Source organism: Diabrotica virgifera, chromosome 8, assembly GCF_917563875.1.
Source record: "Diabrotica virgifera virgifera chromosome 8, PGI_DIABVI_V3a".
Lineage (NCBI taxonomy): Eukaryota > Metazoa > Arthropoda > Insecta > Coleoptera > Chrysomelidae > Diabrotica > Diabrotica virgifera.
The window spans coordinates 229,011,180-229,030,288 of record NC_065450.1 but is presented as its reverse complement, the minus strand read 5'-3'; the positions used below and the strand labels follow the sequence as shown (position 1 = coordinate 229,030,288).

The window sequence follows — 19,109 nt, the reverse complement described above, 5'->3', positions numbered from 1 at the left end:
GTTATTAGCGAGGGCCGAAAGTCCCTGAGAACTTCTACAATGTTTATTTTAATAAGTTACAGGGGTGAAAAAACTAAGAGAAAATTTAGTGTGATTTTTAAATTCAAATATCTCATTCAAAATCAACTTTTTATTTATTCTAAGGGACTTTCGGCCCTCGGTAATAATTTAGTCTTTCATTCTGCGTTTAAATTTTTCAAAAATATTTATTGGTTTTTTCAGGATTTGAAAAAAATGAACACAATGCCGTGGTAATATTTTCCAAATCTGTCTTTGTCTTACAACGCACTCAACCGAATATAATATTGTCAGCATATATTGTCAGTCAGACACTGAAAATCAGTGACAATTTTAAATATTTGACATTGCATCGGGAATATTTTGAGAAATTGATTAAATATTATTGATATATAGTGTATTTGATAAATAATTGATTTAAGACGTGAACTTAATAAAAAGTTATTTATTGTGTATTATTTGTGAAAGATCCAAGCAGAGAATACATCAGATATATCCTGTGATCCAAGTATTTTGTTGTTAGAGATGTTCAAAATTGTAAGCGTTCCAAAATAACAACATATTATTAAAAAATCACTTTAACACTTTTCCTCTTTTCTCGATTGATTATTAGTTTTTGTTGTACAAATAAATTATTACAATCACTGAAAACATAGTTAGTGAAAAAATTATCACATTTATTAACTGAATTAATAATTTGCAATTATAAAAATAACAGTTATCCAAGAACATTCAAAAGCCATCTCTTTAAATTAATTATGACATTTTCAAGTAGAATGACATTCTAGTAATGTTTACATATCCACACCAGTGTGAATTTTACTACACGTAATTTGCCGTGTAAAGACAGAAAAAGTAGGGATACACGTAAAATATTTGCGAATTATGTACCCATAGCCTTAAGACTTTCATGTTTCATGAAAAGTTGAATCAAACAATCCATATAATGCACAAAAAATTTTAAGACGATTTTTATTCAATTTGTTTATCCCAAAGAGCTTTCTTTCGCGATACAGCAATTCTGTGAATACCACATGAAAGAAGAATAGTCATATTTTCAACGTATTTAAAAAAAATCATTAAAAAGTCATTTTTATCACTCCGAAAACAATTTAAAAAAGCAGTGTTATTTTTGGCTTATAAACAATTTGAATAACTTTGTTAATATTGAATGTAGGCTAAAACTTCAATGTGATTTGGAAAGCTGGTATTTTTATACGAATTTAAAAAAAAACTGTTTACCTAAGTTAATTATGGTCAAAGTTGGCCAATTAAGCCAATTAATTAATAATTAAGCAACCTAACTAGCGCCAATACGAAGCTGAAGGTATATAGGTTATGTGTAAAAGTTTGAGTAAACTTCGAACTTCAACAGAGTGGTTAATAAAGCTTTAAAAATGACGTCCTAACGAAATCGATTCGTGGTCGGAGGAGGGGAATTATTAAAATCCGTGGATCCAAAAAATGAAACTGATTCTTTAAACATATGCTGTGATTAATATCTCCAGAGCTTGTTAATGGATTTTGATCATAATTTTCTTAATTTGTATGTACTCATAGTCTTATAGAGTAAGTTATGTACACATATCCCCACCTAACATTACAAAATCTTAGGGGAATCCCCCTTAACACTCAGGAATATGAAAAATAGATTACGACCGATTCTAAGACCTTCCGAATATACATATATAATTTCATAAAAATCAGTCAACCGGTCTCGGAGGATTATGGCAACTAACACTGTGAGAGGAGAATTTTATAGATGTAAATATATAAATGGCTATTAACAAATAGGGGTTAGTGATAGAAGAGTGAAAATTAAGGGTTGTAAGTATTTTTTAATTCTACATCATATAAAATTAGGGTAGATAATTTTTTCCAAAAAAATAAAAAAAAATGTCAGGGCAGCAACCCCCTTTATAACTTATGGCTATGAAAAATAGATTGTAAGCTATTCTCAGTGCTATAGGATATACGTGTAAAATTTCATAAAAATCTGTCGAGCCGTTTCGGAGTAGTATGGTAACTAAAACTGTTACAGGAGAATTTTATGTATATAGAAGTAACTGTGAATTAAATAATAAAAGGGGCTAACTTTGACCCTAATTAACCTAGGCAATTTTTTTTGAGAATTCGTGTAGAAATACCAGCTTTTTGAAGTTTCAAAGTAGATTTACTCTACAGTCAATATTAACAAAGCTACAGTAGGAAAAATGAAAGAATACCCATGAACGAACATATAAAATACGCTGTATTTTCCTGTCACCGTGTCACACAAAAAATTGGCCAGCGCAAGTACATGTAATTATTATTATTACATGTACTTGCGCTGGGCAATTTTCTTTGTAACACGGTGACAGGAAAATACAGCGTGTTTTATATGTTCGTTCATGGGTATTCTTTCATTTTTCCGACTGTATTCAAATTGTTTATAAGCCAAAATTGACTCAACTTTAGTTAAATGTTTTCGGAGTGATAAAAACGACTTTTTAATGATTTTTTTCAATACTTTGAAACAATAACTATTCTTATAAAATTCTTCTAATAAAATTTAAACTAATTGGCTAATCGTCCTAAATTTTTTTCTGCATTATATGGACTGTTTGAGTCAACTTTTCATGCAATATGAAAGTCTTAAGGTCATTTTCGCAAAAGTTATAGTAATTTTTTTATTTTCGAAATTTTAGTTTTATTTGCAATTTCCGAAGCAACAAATGATTGGAACAAAATTTAAAAAGTGCCATTTTAAACCTTGGATTATCTACTAAAAGATAAATATTATAGATAAGATATTTGATTGCCCTATTTTTACCTGTAGCGATTTAAACGAAAGAATTGCCGTTTTGACCATTAGTTGTTAATAACTAAATTTCTCGTACGAACTGTGACGGGCATTTTTGTATTTATAATGTATTAGGTATCGTAGGTAATTACGTGGTCAATTTGGTTCCGTGTAGACTTGTCGTTAGTTAGATACCCAAGTCTATTTATGAATGTTTTTATGTTGGAATATAGTAGACTTTACAAGCTATATTGTTAGCAGCTACGAGCTTTTTTCCATTATTGTTTGAGATATCTTGAAGACTGTGTTGTCCTGTTGTCGATATTAAGTTAGGTTCTTTGCCATTTTTTGCGTTGAAGTCTGAACAGATTATTTGCATGTCTTTGGGGATCCTCACCAACGTTCTTTCGCGTTGTTCCTAGAAGTCATTTTTGATTACTTCGTCCTTATCTTCTGTCAGGGCATGTGCGGATATAATTGAGATATTGTACCATTTTCCTTTCAGTCTGATATAACACAGTCTCTCACTGATGGGCGTAAAACTTGTAACACTGTTCAAGTATTCTTGAGATGAAAAATAAAATGCTTCTTTATCACCATGCAGCCACTATGGTAGGGGAGCCCAAGCGGGGATTTTTGCAGTTACTCGAGCGCGTCAGATTATCATATGGGAGAAACCTGGTACCCTGCAGATGTACCTCTACCATATATTGGCTCTTAACACAGGGAGGTTCGTTAAGGGGGGCCCGAAAAAAATATCTATGTTTAAAAATACTCGAAATTGTCAGATTAAGATAAGGTAAGTTAAGTACATGCAAGAGAGTGTATATTTCAAAAATCTGATGATTTGAGCGGGGGGTAAGGAAATGGTTGAGTCAAAAAGTTTCACAAAAGAAAAGCGACTATTTCAATAGTCTTCAATATTTTTCAAAAATCTATCAAATGGTACTAAACATGACCCCCCACAGAGGGGGGTCGGGGGTAAATTTAAAATTTTAAATACAAACCCTGCGATATTTCGCAAAATAAACATCAGATCGAAAAACTGCAAAATACACTTTGAAAATGATTTTGAAAAATCTATCGAATGCTACCAAACACGACCTCCTACGGGGGCGGGGTGGGGGATTACTTTAAAATCTTAAATGGAACCCCAAATTTTTATTGCAGATTTGGATTCTTTACGTAAAAATAAGCAACTTTTATTCGAGACATTTTTTCTAATTATGGATAGATGGCGCTATAATCGGAAAAAACGATTGTTGGAAATGGAAAATTAAATTAAAAAATGACAAGCGCCCGCTAAAATGGAAAATTTTACTTAACTTTTTTTGATTTTAGGACCTAATAATCACAACCCAATAGGTCCCAACAGCGCTCGAGTGACTGCACATTTAGCATACTTTGCTCCCCTACACAACTTAACAGAAACACGTGAAAATTTTATCACTTATTGTTCATGGCATTCATGATAAGTCGATACATAAAAAATTAATGAATTATAATAAACACACGTAGTTGATTTTAGACTTACATTTGTAAATATTTTGTATTTAGCGCTAATTAACAAACAAACTATCCAATACAATTGCAGGCGAATTTGTAAATAGCAAACATTATCAGTAGTTGTCACGTTATCGTCAGTTTATACTAATTGAAGCATACTATATTATACGATATTGTCTGTAAAATAGCAGATAAGGGTATTTTTGAAGCCAAATTATATAGTGGCTCTAACTTATTATTTTTAATCAGTCTTAAAGTTCAGATGTTATGTCTTATCGCCTTTTTGGATACTGTCGACAAGTTGTAACAATAATTATATTTATGTGTGAATTACTAAAAATATTTAGTAAATACAATTTAAGTCACATTAGTGGTCTTAACATTTTAACGAATTTTCTGAAATTGATTACGTGTAGACTGTTTGACTGACTAAATTTCTTTTGTGGTTAGCACGTAGGAAAATCTCCACAAAGATTTTCAATATATAAATGGGTAAGTTTTGATTTAAAATTTTATAATAGGTAATAATAATAATAATAATATATTAGCACTTCGGGCCAAGCAGACTCATGCCTTGGTTTACAATCTTTCTCCATCTCTCTTTGTTCTTCGCTTTTTCTTTCCAACTGCTTACATTGAGATACCTCAGGTCGTCATTAACTTCATTACTCCATCTGGTTCTAGGCATTTCTTTTCTCTTTTTACCACCTATTGTAGCGCTTAACAAAATTTTTGGCATTCTAACTTGGGTCATTCTTTGGACATGTTCTAACCAGGGGCGGCTCGTGATAGTAGGTAGTGAGGCACACTACACCTGAGGAATTTTATTATTATGGTTAGCTTCTCTTTAATGGCCGGAAGGTCGATTTTGTGACGTCATAACGCTAGGACTAATCTAGGACCAATAATCCTGGACAAAAAATCCTCACAAATTATCCCTGGACAGACAAATAATCCCCGGACAAAAGATCCCCCCAAAAATCCCCAGACAAATAATCCCCGGACAAAAAATCCCCACAAAAAATCCCGGACAAATTCCCGGACATATCTACAAAAATTTTTTATTCAAAATATCCCCACAAATAATTCCGAACAAGAAATCCTCAAGAAATATTTGCTGTCGATTAGTTCTCTAAAACTTTTCCAGTGAATGCGATCGACTCAAATACTTTCAGCCTCAGTGCATAGAGTTATTTTGAATTTCAATTCCATATCGAAAACTTCAAATTTTACATAACAAAAGAGTGTGAGTTTTTTCAAAAATTGTGGAAGATATGGGGAATGAGCTAAGGCTGTGGGAATCATGTTGCAATATTATTCGCTTAAATCTTTTGCTCACTCTGATTTGAATAACTATGTTCAAAAAAATTTTACAAAAAAAAACACAACCACAACATACAACATTCTTGAAACACTTAAAAACTATTTTTGTATGTAAATGTAACAAATAAATAAAAAAAATAATTTATTAGTTATATATTTTACAAAAAAAACACAAACACAAAATACAACATTTTTGAAACAATTAAAAACTACTTTTTTATGTAAACGTCCGATGTGGAAGTGGAAACGTTAATAAAAAGTTAAATTGTGGCTTATTTCCCATTTAGAATAATAAATTACATAAATGCCACAAAGAAATAGCTTTAGAACAATATATTAGGCGATAATGAACAATGATTTAAAATGAACAATGTTTTAAATACATATCCATAAACTTCTAAAATATACCATTCGTATATACCGCGTATGCATAGAAAGCTATGATCTGCAATCGACTTGGTGCTTGTAGTCGGTTCAGTTCGGCTATTCCTATTCCGTTCCGCGGAGCCTGAGGCCAGCCTCAAGGATGGATGAATTTTGTTCCTAGAATCGGTGGCACATTTTTCAAATTTTGCCGGTTTTACTGTTGGCGTTGTCTCATACTGTTGTAGATGGTGTGAGGCTAGCTTCAACTGTAATGATTTGAGAAAGTTGGAATGAGATGCATGATGCATAGATGCATATAATACTGGCACGTGGAAGACGGATAAAAAGATAAAGAGTCAGGGCCGTACCGATTTTAATTTTTTTTTATAAAAATAAAGGTATTTAGGAAATTTCAAAAAGCTAAATTATATTTAAAAAACTGATTATAAAACAACGAAATAACGTAAATAGTCGATTGATATACTGATGAGGCACTGCCTTACCTGCCTCATAGGACAAGCCGCCACTGGTTCTAACCATGCAAGTCTTACTATTGCTTTTACTACTGCAATTATATTAGGCTCCTTATACAATTCTTCTAACTTCTTGTTTGTTCTTCGTTTCCACTGATTGTTTATCATTTTTTCGCCAAATATCTTTCGAAATATTTTTCTTTTCCATACTTGTAACATTGATAGATCAGTTTTTGTCATAGTTCAGGTTTCTGAGACATTGGTTCATTGGCTTCATCAAAGAGAAAACTACGAAATTCAAAAAGGTACAAAAAGGAAGATTTTTGAAGACAGCAGCTCCGAAGATATTTAAGAAAGAGCGATGATTATGAGTTGAACGATCTCGTGTCAGGGTAAAATGACTTGTGTGTTATTTGGTGACGGTAGCAAAAAAAGACGAGGTATGGTATCAGTTTTTCGAAATCTCAAGGAACTTATGCCATGTGTAAAGGAGACGATAGTCCAGAAAGATATATTTGTGACTTCTGCGATGCTTAAATTTTTTTATATATCTGTAACTTGATTCCTTATCTTGTTAGGTTTATTTGTTTGTCCCTTTAGTAGGTATTTATGTTCAATCGAACGTTATTTTTAAGTTCTATTAGTTCGCACAGTTATCCGACATATGCACACGAATTAGTCGGGTAATTATGCACGTTACACTAATTGTTAATTTCTCCACTCACTGTTCTACTATTAAACCTTTAACCATTCATTGAATGCGGTCCCTACCAATATACCTAGACCCTTGAAGTATATCTTCAAAAAAGTTGGAAACTGATATGTTTCAAGATTTTGCAATATCCTGAATTTTCCTTAGGTGCGCACCAATAGCCGACTCTCCCCTAATAACGCTTTCCATGTATTGTAACCACGTAATTTTTTGCTTGATTATTGTTTCTATATAAATTATAAGCAGATTGCGGTATATATCATTCATACTTTCGATATCCCTTTAATAAAAAAATCGATTCAAATATGTGGGTAAATATTGACTGTGTGATTTGATGGAAAGCTTTTTGCAAACATCAAATATATGATTGGGACAGGCTTTTATACATTACACAGACATCATCTGTAATTATCTATTGTTTTATCTATACATAATTTATCAGGCGTATGCAGAACGTGTCCAGTATTTTTAGTATTATCTCTATTGGTATCTATTTACAGGCAAGCAGCATGAAAAATGAAAGGGAAATGAGTATTTACATATTACATATTGATATTTTTTTTTTATTTATTCTCAACTAATAATATAAATAAATTATATTATTATTTTATCTCTGTAATTTACCTAGAAATTAATTAATTATCTCAAAAAAATATAATAAAGCAGGCTTTGGAATCAATATAAGCCGCATACCAATCAGTTGGCATTATTTCAATTTCCCATACTTGCACTATTAATTTTGATATATTCTTCCCTGCAGTTGATCTCCACCAAACTTTATCATTTCTATGCATATATCATTTTTCCCAGGACTTCTCTTATTTCTCATTAGTCTGGGCATATTATCGGAGAATAAGCCATTTTTGGGAAAAGTTATTTACCAGCAATTTTATTGCTGAAATCAAATCTTATGATTGTATAGTATATATCATTAATATAGGTATGCAAAGTGCGCATATAGCGTGCTACTTTTTTTGTAAACAAAATGGCGCCCGAAAATCATATTTTTTTTAATTTTTGCTCTATAACTCCAAAGATTTTAACTTTAAACGAAAAACACCCAAATAAACATTCACCGTAATTAAATTCTGCATAGAGACGTTTTTTCCCGATTTACTTCGACGAAAATTTTCCCCGGAAAATGCGGGTTTTTTCAACAAAATCTGTAATTTTCAACTAAAATTTTTAGGTAAGTAATTGTTTATCAATAATTAAATAACTTATTAATGTAAAAGCTCTTTTCGTATATATTATAATTCCAGAAGCCGATGGAAATTGAATGAACAGTTTAGCAACAATTGAATTGTTAATTAAAAATTTACGGTTGCTATAATATAATAACCACAATAATTATGATACATAAGAATAACTAAGATTTTTATATAAAAAGACACTGTACCTATTTAATGTACTTTACAGAATTGAAATTGGACTATTTAATCGGCCTCAGGAATATTTTAAAATTATCTATAATTTTTTGGCTTATAAACAAATAGAATATCTCGGGAAATATTAAATTAAATTAAATCATGAAAACGGTATTGGAAAAAAAGCGGCAGGACGCTTCTTCTAAAAGAAAAAACGTTTAATTGTGATGAGTGCTTCCTGAGATACAACCGCTCAAAGTTGAGCGGCAAAGATATAAACAATAGGATCATAGTTTATAATTTTCGAACCATCACCTTTTTATTTTTGTCCTCTTTCTCCACACCAATTTTCATATCTTTAAATACTTATAACATATAATATATTATTATAATAAAAACTATCGATATTACAAGTGAAAATTGCCAAAAATATCAAAATTCCAATTAAAAATTACGTTGGAGCGTTGATTGAAATATTGATATGGGTTACCATACCTCAATCAACGGTTGGAGAAAATGTAATCTCAAAGTTTAAAATCGGTATACGTTAGAAAAATGCATTTTCTCGGCTTCCCATAGAGCAATTTTCTTCATTCTTTTTTTCTTCCCAAGTAACTCGAGTAGAGCCATTTAACTAACGCAATATTAAATGTCAAACTTGCTTTTGTTTTGTTATAATAGATTAATTTATTTATAAGAAAAGAAAACTACATATTTTTTCCAGTTGTAGACTTTTTTTAGATAAACTTACTACAAGTGTACCTTTTAACGTTAAAAACACAAATATTCCCATTTGAAAGCTGTATAATTATTTAAATAATCTTTATTTAAACAAATTAAAAATTTTTGCTATAATAATTAAATTAATTTATTATAACAAAACCAAAGCAACTTTGACATTTAATAATGCGTTAGTTAGATGGCTCAGCTCGAGTTACTTGGGAACAAAAAAAGAAGGAAAAAAATTGCTGCATGGAAGCCGAGAAAATGCATTTTTTAACGTATACCGATTTTGAACTTTGAGATTACATTTTCTCCTATCTAATTTTTGATTGGAATTTTGCTATTTTTGGCAATTTTCACTCGTAATATCGATAGTTTTTAATATAATAATATATGTTATGAGTATTTTAATTGGTGTGAAGAAAGAGGGCCGAAATAAAAAGGTGATGGTTCGAAAATTATGATCCTATTCCTTATATCTTTGCCGTAAATGCCGGTCAACTTTGACCGGTTGTATCTCAGGAACCACTTATCACAATTAAACGTTTTTTCTTTTAAAAGAAGCGTCCTGCCGCTTTTTTTCCAATACCGATTTCATGATATAATTTAATTTAATATTTCCCGAGATATTCTATTTGTTTATAAGCCAAAAAATTGTTTATAATTTTAAAATATTCCTGAGGCTGCTTAAATAGTCCAATTTCCACTCTGTAAAGTACATTAGATAAGTACAGTGTCTTTTTTTTATACAAAAATCATATTTATTCTTATGTATCATAATTATTGTGGTTATTATATTATAGCAACCGTAAAATTTTAATTAACAATTCAATTGTTGCTAAACTGTTCATTCGATTTCCATCGTCTTCTGGAATTTTAAGCTATATAAAAAAAGCTTTTATATTACCAAGTTATTTAATTATTGATAAACAGTTACTTATCTAAAATTTTCGTTGAAAATTAAAGATTTTGTTGGAAAAACATGCATTTTCCAGGGAAAATTTTTGTCGAAGTAAATCGGGGAAAACACCTCTTTATGCAGAATTTAATTACGGTGAATTTTTATTTGGGTGTTTTTGGTGTAAAGTTAAAATCTTTGGAGTTATAGAGCAAAAATTGGAAAAACACGATTTTAGGGCGCCATTTTGTTTATAAAAAAAGTAGCACACTATCTGCTGACTTTGCATACCTATATTATTAATATATAGGATCATAAGAGTCGATTCCAGCAATAAAATTGCTGGTAAATATCTTTCCCAAAAATGGCCTATTCTCCGATAAATCTGCCCAGACTAATAATGTATATTTACCAAAAATTGTTTTTTCATCATTCTTTTTTGGGTTTCTTATAATTTTGTTTTGCATTTGTAGTGGTCAATCTGTTGCTAAACCGTGTCTATAAATCGTCTACCTATAAATAATTAACATCCTTTAAGTTTGATTCAGTGTTGTTAAACCTTTAGTTACTTAGTAAGTATGATAACCCCGTTGCATTTCCTGTTGTTGAATCTAAACAAAGAGATGTCTTCGATGTGGGTTATTAGTTATGTATGAGCACGATTCCGATTTTTCTGTTTTGCCTGCGAATCTAGTCACCATCGCCACAGAGTCGTTGCCGTTGCAGTGTAGGTCGCAGGAAAATATGAAGGTGTCATTTTTGTTGTCCAACAGGAAGACTCTCGAACGGTAACGTAGTACCGCTTAGTGAAGAAACAGAAAATAAGGAATTTATAATATATATTATATTCAAAGTAATTAGAAACTCATACACCAAATTTTCAGAAGGTAGTCAAAATAATCAAATAACTCAAGACTCAAAATTGCCAATTTATTGTAACTATGGTAGAATTGGAAAACATTTTGAGCGTGAATTTTATCAGAGCGACAGTATGTTAGCTGGTAAATCTTTTAAGTTACGTATGTATCAATGTAAATAAAGTATGAAAAAATATATTGGTGTTTAGTAAATATATTTATTATAATTTTTGTAGAAAATCTGACGTTTTTTAGATTTTTACGATTTGTCAAGGGAAAAGTAATTGCGGGCAGGCTACAGTTCATAATAAAGGACGTATTAACGTTATTTCTAATTTTTGTTAATATTTTAAGTATTAAATATGATTAATATTTAAATAAAAATACAATTAAACTGTTTAAAATATATTCATTTCGTTGAAATCATAATAATAGACGTATAACTTCTTTCGTGCGTACAAAGTACACAGACTCTCATTTATATAAATATTAAACTAATTTTAATTAAACCTAAAATAATACCAAAAATTAAAAATAACGTTAATACGTAATTTTTTTTATTAACTGTAGCCTCATCCAAAGACTCAAAAATTTTAATTAATATATTTACTAAAAATACCAATATATTTTTTCATACTGTCGCTATTATAAAAATTCACTCTCAACATTTTTCCAATCGCGCCTAAACAAGTATAGCTCCAAAAATTTAAAGCAAAATATTGAAAAATAAGCCTAAAAAAATGTATTTTGAGATAGACATTAGAACTCGTCATTGGATCACGTGAAACAAAAAATTCAAAAAGATTTTGTCACAACTATGTGACTACAGCTGTTTCGGCAGAGTGCCTTTCTCAAGTCAGCTTATCATCAAGATTTTATCAGCTTATAGTATGGTATAACTAGATCCAAACCCAGACATCCAAAGTGAAAGTTATCCTCCAACACCAAATTGTTCTATAAGGTCCACATAATGTTCAGAAAAAATCACACCATTTTGAGCGTCGGGTTTGGGGGGAGAGGGGGGAGAAATCGGTGAATTCGTAGTTTTTTAAGTTTTTCGTCAATATTTCTAAAACTATGCGGTTTAGCATGAACAACCTTCTATACAAAAATGTTCTACATTAAATTTGAAACAAAAAAGGCTCTAGCATAATCCTTCTAAAATGAACGGTTCCAAAGTTACGGAGGTACCTAGTATAGTAACCCAGACATTAAAAGTAAAAGTTTTCCTCCAACACCAAATTGTTCTATATGGTCCAGATATTGTTCAGTAAAAAGTTACACCATTTTGAGCGTCCGGTTTGGGGGGAGATGGGGGAGAAGTCGGTAAATTAGTAGTTTTTTTATGTTTTTCGTCAATATTTCTAAAAATATGATTTAGCATAAACAATGTTCTATACAGAAATGTTCTACATCAAATTTAAAACAAAAAACGTCCTATACATAATTGTAATAAAATCAACGATTCCAGAGTTACGGATGGTGAAAAGTGGAGGTTTTCGATACTTTTTATATTTTTTGGGCAATTTATAATAGTTTTACTGATTGAAAGAAATTTTCTTTAACAGGATTTGTTATTTCAGAGGCCGATGGTATGTTAGTGATAAGCCCTTGAAGAAACGTCAACCTCACCACCCAAAATCATCATCAATTGCCCAAAAAATATAAAAAGTATCGAAAACCTCCACATTTCACCCTCCGTAACTCTGGAACCGTTGATTTTATAACAATTATGGATAGGACCATTTTTGTTTTAAATTTTATGTAGAACGTTTTTGTATAGAACATTATTTACGCTTAAACATAGTTTTAGAAATATTGACGAAAACGTTAAGAAATTACTAATTTACCGACTTCTCCTCATCTCCCCCCCAAACCGGACGCTCAAAATGGTGTAACTTTTTACTGAATAATATGTGGACCATATAGAACAATTTGGTGTTGGAGGAAAACTTTTACTGTGGATGTCTGGGTTATGTCATTTTTTGAATCAGTTCTATCATACATACTATTATTAGTTTCTTGAAGAAACGCAGTCATCAATTGTTTATAAGCACACAAACAAATTATTAAATCGGCAAGTATTATGAGTCATCGGTCGTACACCTTTAAATACATAATTTGTTTTATCGACATATTATTTTCATGACGTATATTTTGTATCTTGAATCTCATATTTCGTACACCATAATTTGTACCTTTTTATTAATGCCCAATCGACAAAATACGTCTTTTTTGCGGGTCGAATTTTGAAGGTCCTCTAAGATTTAAAAATAGCACATAAAGAAGGAACTGAAGAACTCAAAAGTTTATCGACCTTTTCTTGGGCCAGTGCAATTTCGTTGTGTCACGGAGGTTTGGTCTTGTTTTTGTTTTTATTTTTTTTTTCTGCATGGGTTTGGATCTGCATTGTAATATAACGGAGCTTAATACCATAACTAATGGCTTTATAATGGCAAATATTATTTTTATTTAAAAAGATTGTGTAAAATATGTAATGCAGAAAATTATGAACCATTCCTTGCAGCGCAGCATCTTATTTTAGTGAAATATTTTATCCCAATAAAAAAACTTAAACTTTTCTTAAAAAAAATTTGGAGCAGCGGGAATTATTTCAAAAAACTGGAAAATATAAATATTATTTATTCTAGGAATTTCGGTGTGTACTGGAATAAGCGCCAATGCAAATACACAAAATAGTAGAGGGCAAAAATCAACAATAGACTATGTTGCCACCAGTAGAAGAATACTAGACAATTAAATAATTGACTATCTCTATTTATCTAATCAGCCTTCTTCGGTCCATTTTTGTAGGCCTACCCAATCCGTTTAAAGTCTTCTCTGTCTGTCGCCACAGTTATCCACCTAGAGCCCACGTGTTTCTTGACATCATCTGCCCATCTCATGTGTGGCATTCCTCTGCTTCGTTTATAGGTGACCCTATACCAGCGGTCACCAATTTATAAGAATTTTGTTCCATCGGTCTTCTTTTTGTCTTATATTGTGTCCGACAAATCTCCATTTCAATTTTGCAACTTCTTGTCTAACATCTGTAAAGTTTTTTCTCTTATCCCCTCATTTCTCTTTTTATTCATTAGTCTTATGTACAACATTTGTCTTTCCATTGCTCTTTGCGTTTTTATGATTTTGTCCATGGTCGCTTTTGTAAACGTCCACGACAACGCTTGAACCAACTAAGGTACGCTGATGATATCGTATTGATAACCGTTAAAAAAGAAGAATTGTTTGAAATGATGAAAGAACTGGACATAGAAGCTGGAAAGATAAGGGTGTAAGAGCTAGCAACGTTTTCGAGAAATCATTTATTAACTTCTATTCTTTCATATATTGTTCCCTATGCTTCCTCGAACACTGTACCGGCCATCTGGCTGCTGATACAGGTTGCGTTCATTACTGCGCAGCACACCTGTACAGGTAAACACAAAATCAGGGTGATTGATTAGTAGTGTGAAAAAGCTTAGTAGATCCGCTATAGTAATAGATAGCAATAAAAGTTAATAACAAAAATTTTAGCCACCTTTGAACTTCACATTACAAAATTAGTTAGAATGTTACAGGGTGTTCGATAACATAGTTAGTGGCAGACCAAACTTTTGTTTTTTTAATTGGAACACCCCATATTTTATTTTACATTCGAAATCTTCTTAACTTCCCCATCACAAAAATATAAAGGTTTGTTACGTTATACAGGGTATTTACAAAGTTATAACCAATGTTCTATGAAAATCGTAATAAGTTCAGCTCCCTGTATAAATAAAAATAAGCACAACAGCAATGGTTTATTGGTGCCATATTTTTTTGTTGATAATTTATAAAAATGGTTGATATCGCTAATTTTCTTTATATCGAATACAGGGTGAGTCAAAACACAAGTACATTATTTTCACAGTAATTTTAAATAGAACACCCTAAACCCTAATTAATAACTTGCTCTGAAAAATGAAAATATCTCGAAAACTGACAAATTTAGGCATAGGGAATATTATACAAAAATTAAAGTACGGTAATGATATTTTTCGATAGTAATATAAAATACAGGGTGTTCCATTTAAAATTTCTGAGAAAAGAATGTACTTGCGTTTTGACTCACCCTGTATTCGATACGAGGAAAATTAGCAATATCAACAATTATTCTTAAAAATTTTCACAATTAACAAAAAAATATGGCACCAATAAACCATCGCTGTTGTGCTTTTTTATTTATACAGGGAGCTGAACTTGTTACGATTTTCATAAAAAATTGGTTATAACTTTGTAAAAGCCCTATATAACAACAAACCTTTATATTTTTGTGATGGGGAAGATAAGAGGATTTCGAATATAAAATAAAATATAGGGTGTTCCATTTAAAAAAACATAAGTTTGGTCTGCCACTATGTTACCGAATACCCTGTAACAATCTAACTAATTTTGTAATATGAAGCTGAAAGTTGGCCACAATTTTTATAATTAACTTCTGTTGCTATCTATTACTATAGCGGATCTACTGAGCTTTATCACACTCATCAATAATTTTTTGATCATCATTTTTTGTCTTACAATAATTTTAAATTCGATATGTTTACATGTACAAGTGTGCTGCGCAGTAATGAACGCAACCTGTATCAGTAGCCAGATGACCGGTACGGTGTTCGAGGAAGCATAGGGAACAATAATATGAAAGAATCAGCCGTCTTAAAATGATTTTTTTCCGACGTTTTAATACGTCTAATAAATGTATACTCTCTGTTTTCACTTATGGTTCCCAAACGAGCACGTTTATAAATAATTGACTAGACACTTAAATTAATACAGCAGTTACTTACTACTTATTGGGAAAAACAGAATGAAGAAAAAACAACAATTAACAAAACTGCCCTGAAGTCGAAAAATCTAACGTAGAGTCAAAACGAGGTTTGTTCTGTTTGGTGTATGTCTTCAATGTATTTGAAAACGTTGATTAAGCTTTCCACAAATAAAAATAGCTTCTTTTTTGTCAGTCATAATGAGTTAGGTGGTATGGTGGTGTTTAGTTAATATATTATAGCCACTAACAATAAATTTCTCACTTTTGATGATTTGCTTATGAAAGTGGAGGTTCATTAAGCTCAGATTTCATGACCAATATAATAGGTATACTACATAGAAAACCAGTGCTTAACCTAATGCCGATTTATAGTCCAGAAAGCCACTGCGCATACGCTAGGAAAAATATTCTGATTCGGATTTTTTGCACAATCTTACTCAAAAAGGACTCCTTTTAACAAATTTGCATGTTGCCAAGACCAAAAGGTGGTCAAAAACTTTTTAAACTTTTTTTTTTTGTTTTTTTCCTAAAAGTATTTTTTTGCATGGAAAAAAGTTTTTTTAGGTTTTTTGGATCATTCCAAACAGAAAAGGTCTTTAGTGACTTTTCTCTAAAAATGATAGTTTTTGACATATAAGCGATTAAAAATTGAAAAATTGCGAAATCGGCCATTTTTAACCCTCAAAAACTATGTGAAAAACTGAAAATTTCTTACGTGCGTACAAAGTACACACACATCCTTTTTTTCATGTTAAGTCTCCCCAATTATGTTTTTGATAAAGACTAGATAAATGGTATAATATTCAATTAAATAACGAGAATTATTCGATCTGCACTGAAAAATCGACCGTATCGTTTTCCACCGAAGAGTACCATCCGAAGTAGTACCATCGCCGATGCAACTACATAACTGTTTGTACCATTTACCCATTTACGCTCCAAGTCTGAATGGTGCACGAGGAGATTCACACATCCACAGCACTGTCAAGATACGACCTCGTACTACCGCAGATTAAGGTAGTACCACGGAATAACCTGCTTTTCAAAAACGTTTATTACGAGTTTTGATCTAATTTTTTTCTTACGGAAGTCGCGTGTGATTTTTTTGACGCAAATGTGAAAAGGTGAAGAGATGGAAAGTAATGAAGACAAGTGCAAAGATGGTACTAAATCTGGGGAAGAATCGAGCGGTACTAAAAAAGCTAAAAGTGATAAATGGAGCAATCGTAAGTTTGAAACTAACTAATTTATAAATTTGTCTAGACAAAATAAAGATAACGGAATCGTATGTTAAATGCTAAACTATAAGTTCATTAACATGTTTTTAAATATTATCTCAAACGTCAGAAATTTAATAAATAAACTACACTTCTCCAAGAAATTAACGCACCACCTTAAAATGGGTAATTTTTGATGTCTCGAATTTCCTAAACCTGTTGTCCGATTTAAGTGATTTTTTAGCATGTTATGCTTTATTCTTTAACAATATCGTTATAATAAAACTGTTGCTAGACAGATAAATTGTCATTGTCACCCTGTGGAATATTCTAGCATTTATGAAATACTGAAATTAAAACACAACTATATCCTCATGTTTTCTTAATATTCTGTTTTTTTTATTAATTCGCTTATGTTGAACAATAAAAAAGTTAGGTACTTTAACAACTAGCCCTATTTTTCATCAATACAGAGTGTTCTTAAATAAGTATGACAAACTTTAAGGGGTAATTCTGCATGAAAAAGAAATGACAGTTTCCTTTATAAACTGATGTCCGCAAATGGTTCGTTTCAGAGATACGGGATGTTGAATTTTTTCTTGCAAACTGACGATTTATTTATTGCTTAAAACCGGCTGAGATATGCAAATAAAATTTGGTTGGTTTTAAGAGGTAGTTATTGTACAATTTTTGACGTACAATTAAGAATTTTATGTTCACCATTGGCGCACATAAGGGTCATATTACCCGTATGCGCGCCAATGGTGCATATTAAATTCCTATGAATAACATTTTATAGACAAATAATGTTTTTTTACTTTTTACGGTTTTTTAATAAAAAAATAAATATATTAAAACGGTTTTATAGCGTTCTACGCCTTTCCGTACCTAATCGCCACTCCTTTCTATTGTGGCAGTCTTCCTCTCTTATCTCTCTCTAGATTTCCTTCAGACATCGCCTTGGAGATGCCCTTTATCCATGTAGTTGCTGGTCTTCCTCGTCATTTTTCTGTGAGGGTCCATTCTAACACTTTCTTGGGGATTCTCCTTTCGGCCATTCGTCTTACGTGTCCGTACCAAACTAGCTGTTGTCTTTCGATGTCATCTATAAGTGTTCTTTCTATTTCCATTTGTTGTCTAATGTCGTCGTTTCTTATGTGTTCTAGTCTAGATCTTCTTGCTGACCTTCTCCAAAAATCCATCTGAGTGGCTAGTAATTTGTCTTTGTACTTGTTGGTTAATTGTCAGACTTCAGCTCCATAGGTTAACACTGGTTTTAATATTGTGTTGTAAATTCGTTTTTATTTTCTGTTCTTCTTATATTTTTTTGCCACAGTATCGAATTCAGGGCTCACATCACCTGTTTTCGTGTTTTCCCTTTACTATCATTTCTTGAATATTTTCTTCGTTTCGTCCTGTAGGTACTAGTTAGTTTTATTCCTAGATATGTATTCATTGCAGCTTGTAATTGCCTCCTGTGCCAGGTTCAGGTTCTCCGTTTCTTCCCTTCCTACGCATATTGTATTTTTTTGGTATTCACCTCCAGACTCCATTTTCTATATTCCTCTATTAGTTTCCTTGCCATATATATTCAAGATCTTCCTTGTCCTGTGCAAGTGCAATTTAGTCATCTGCATAGTGCAGCGCATAGAGTATCGTATCTCCTATCGGTAGTCCCAATCCATTGTACTTCTTCCGTTGTCTAAGGGCTTCATCAATATATAATATATTATATTGAATAATACTGGTGATATATAGCATCTTTATCTTAGCCCTTTAGTGACCGGAAATAATAGATACATTTATGCTGGATTTTTCTAGCACTTCCCATAATCTATTAATGGGGACCGTGTCATAAGCCTTCGTTAGATCTACCATGAGTATTTGCAACTCTTGGGCTCTAGACAGCCTCTTTTCTATTACTTGAGTTTTACAGAAAATGTTGTCTATTGTGGATCTACCTGCCCTAAAGCCACTTTGTTCCTCGGATTCGTATGGATAGTACTCTTTACATATTAGGTCTTTTAGAATTCTTCCGTACAGTCGACACGAAAGTGTGC

The 19,109-nt window shown here is 31.6% G+C and overlaps 1 protein-coding gene across 8 annotated transcripts in view; it reads left to right on the top strand.

The window, feature by feature from the left end:
- LOC114333162 (long-chain-fatty-acid--CoA ligase 6) overlaps positions 1–19,109 on the top strand; it is a 176,428-nt gene that overhangs the window by 43,618 nt on the left and 113,701 nt on the right. For 3 of the 8 annotated variants that reach the window (XR_007700395.1, XR_007700396.1, XM_028282994.2), the window contains exon 1: positions 16,828–17,058. The exons of 4 other annotated variants lie outside the window; for them this stretch is intronic. Coding sequence is in view for 2 of the 4 variants with exons in the window: in XM_028282994.2 (XP_028138795.1) it covers positions 16,965–17,058 (94 nt within the window). In the remaining 2 variants the exon portion in view is untranslated. Of the gene's footprint in view, positions 1–4,651; positions 4,799–16,827; positions 17,059–19,109 lie in introns of those variants that run through there. One more of the 8 variants, XM_028282999.2, reaches the window with a different exon arrangement.